This window comes from Eurypyga helias, unplaced genomic scaffold, assembly GCF_000690775.1.
Source record: "Eurypyga helias isolate BGI_N326 unplaced genomic scaffold, ASM69077v1 scaffold8097, whole genome shotgun sequence".
Lineage (NCBI taxonomy): Eukaryota > Metazoa > Chordata > Aves > Eurypygiformes > Eurypygidae > Eurypyga > Eurypyga helias.
In genome coordinates, this window is record NW_010261042.1 from 3,544 (window position 1) to 4,924 (window position 1,381).

At 58.4% G+C, this 1,381-nt stretch overlaps 1 protein-coding gene across 1 annotated transcript in view; it reads left to right on the forward strand.

Annotated features, from left to right (window-relative positions):
- ERO1L (ERO1-like (S. cerevisiae)) overlaps positions 1 to 539 on the forward strand; it is a gene marked incomplete at both ends in the record, with an annotated part of 3,989 nt that extends 3,450 nt beyond the window's left edge. The window contains one exon of the mRNA XM_010155219.1: positions 483 to 539. Within this exon, the coding sequence (XP_010153521.1) occupies positions 483 to 539 (57 nt within the window). The remainder of the gene's footprint in view (positions 1 to 482) is intronic.
- Between the last annotated feature and the right edge of the window lie 842 nt (positions 540 to 1,381).

Consider the following 1,381-nt stretch of genomic DNA (forward strand, 5'->3'; position numbering starts at 1 on the left):
GGAACACCCAAACCTGCCCCCCCAGGGGGTGCTGGTGCTCCCCATGAGCCCAGCTGCTGCGTGTCCCTTGGGCCAGAGGAGCCTTCCTTCGGCCTTTCCAGCGCCGTGTGGACGCGGCCTTCGGGAGCAGCTCTGGGGGGATGTACAGACCCGCCCAACCTCGCTTTTGGGAGGGAGCTGAGGGCCTGGCTCCTTCTTGGACTCCGACCTCGTGCCCCTGGATTAGGGGAGCCTTTGCAAACAGCCCTTGTTGCCAAGCGATTTGGGTTATCCAAACCCCTTAGACCTCTCCTTGACGGAAGAGGCACTCACCGCCTGGATCCTTGGAGTCCCATCCGGCATCTTCAGCTGAAATTCTCAATTCTCTCTTCCTGGCAGCTCCTTGGAGCTTCTCCTGCCCACGGTCCCTTTCTTGGGAATTTTAAGCAAGGTCCAATGCTTACATCGCTCTAATGTTTCCCTCTGGCTTTCGTTGCGCACAGGATTTCTACGAGCGTCAGAGAACTGGAAAACTTCAGGAACATCTTGCGGAATAGGGGGTGAGTCCAGTGGAGAAAGAGAGGTGTAAACGTGGACTGCTGGGCTGTTGCGGGTTCTCTGAGAAGGGGCAAACCCTGTCCTTCCATCGCGCTTCCAACCGCTCCGTGGGGAAGATGGCTTGCTGGATGCTCCCTGCTGCTTGTCTGTAACCTGCTGATGAGGAATATTTTGTGCAAGAACAAAACCCAGCTACTTTTATATAAAAAAAAAAAAACCAAAGTGGGGACTCTGTAAGGTCTGGTTTGTAGATGGGCACCTCCTGCCCGACTCCTTTTACCCTGCTGTACCCCTTTGAGGGATTACACCACCCTTTCCAACTGGCCCCTCGTGCACAGCGTCTCCGCGGGAGCTTCCTCCTGCCTAGAAGTGACGGCAAGGGGCTGTAGGAGCCTCGGAGCTGCTGCTGGGTGACGGTGCCTTCCTCTTCCTGCGGAAACCTTCTCCCAGCCAGGGATGCTTCCTGGTGGTCTCTGCTGCACTAACTCCATGTCACTTCCTGATGGAAGGCAGGGGGAGAGTGTTGCTTGCCCTGTGGCCTGCCTCCACCATGGCTGGGGGGAGCACCAACCCTGGCCCCCTGCTTTGTATGAGCCTTGCGGAGCTGCTCTGTTCCCGGCCGGGATGCCCCCCTTGCCTTCCTTCGGGGGAGTCAGCCCCCCCTCTGCTCCCCACCCTGCTGCTGGGGCTGGAGTTACAGCCTCTTGGCCTTCCAGCCCCTCCCCAGCCTGTTGAAGCAGGTTTGTCCCCTTTTGGGACCACGGGGAGCCGGGAAGGACAGAGAAGGGAGAGCATGAACCCACTGCGGGGCTGCTCAGTGGCTGGAGTTGAGTTTTGCTACTCC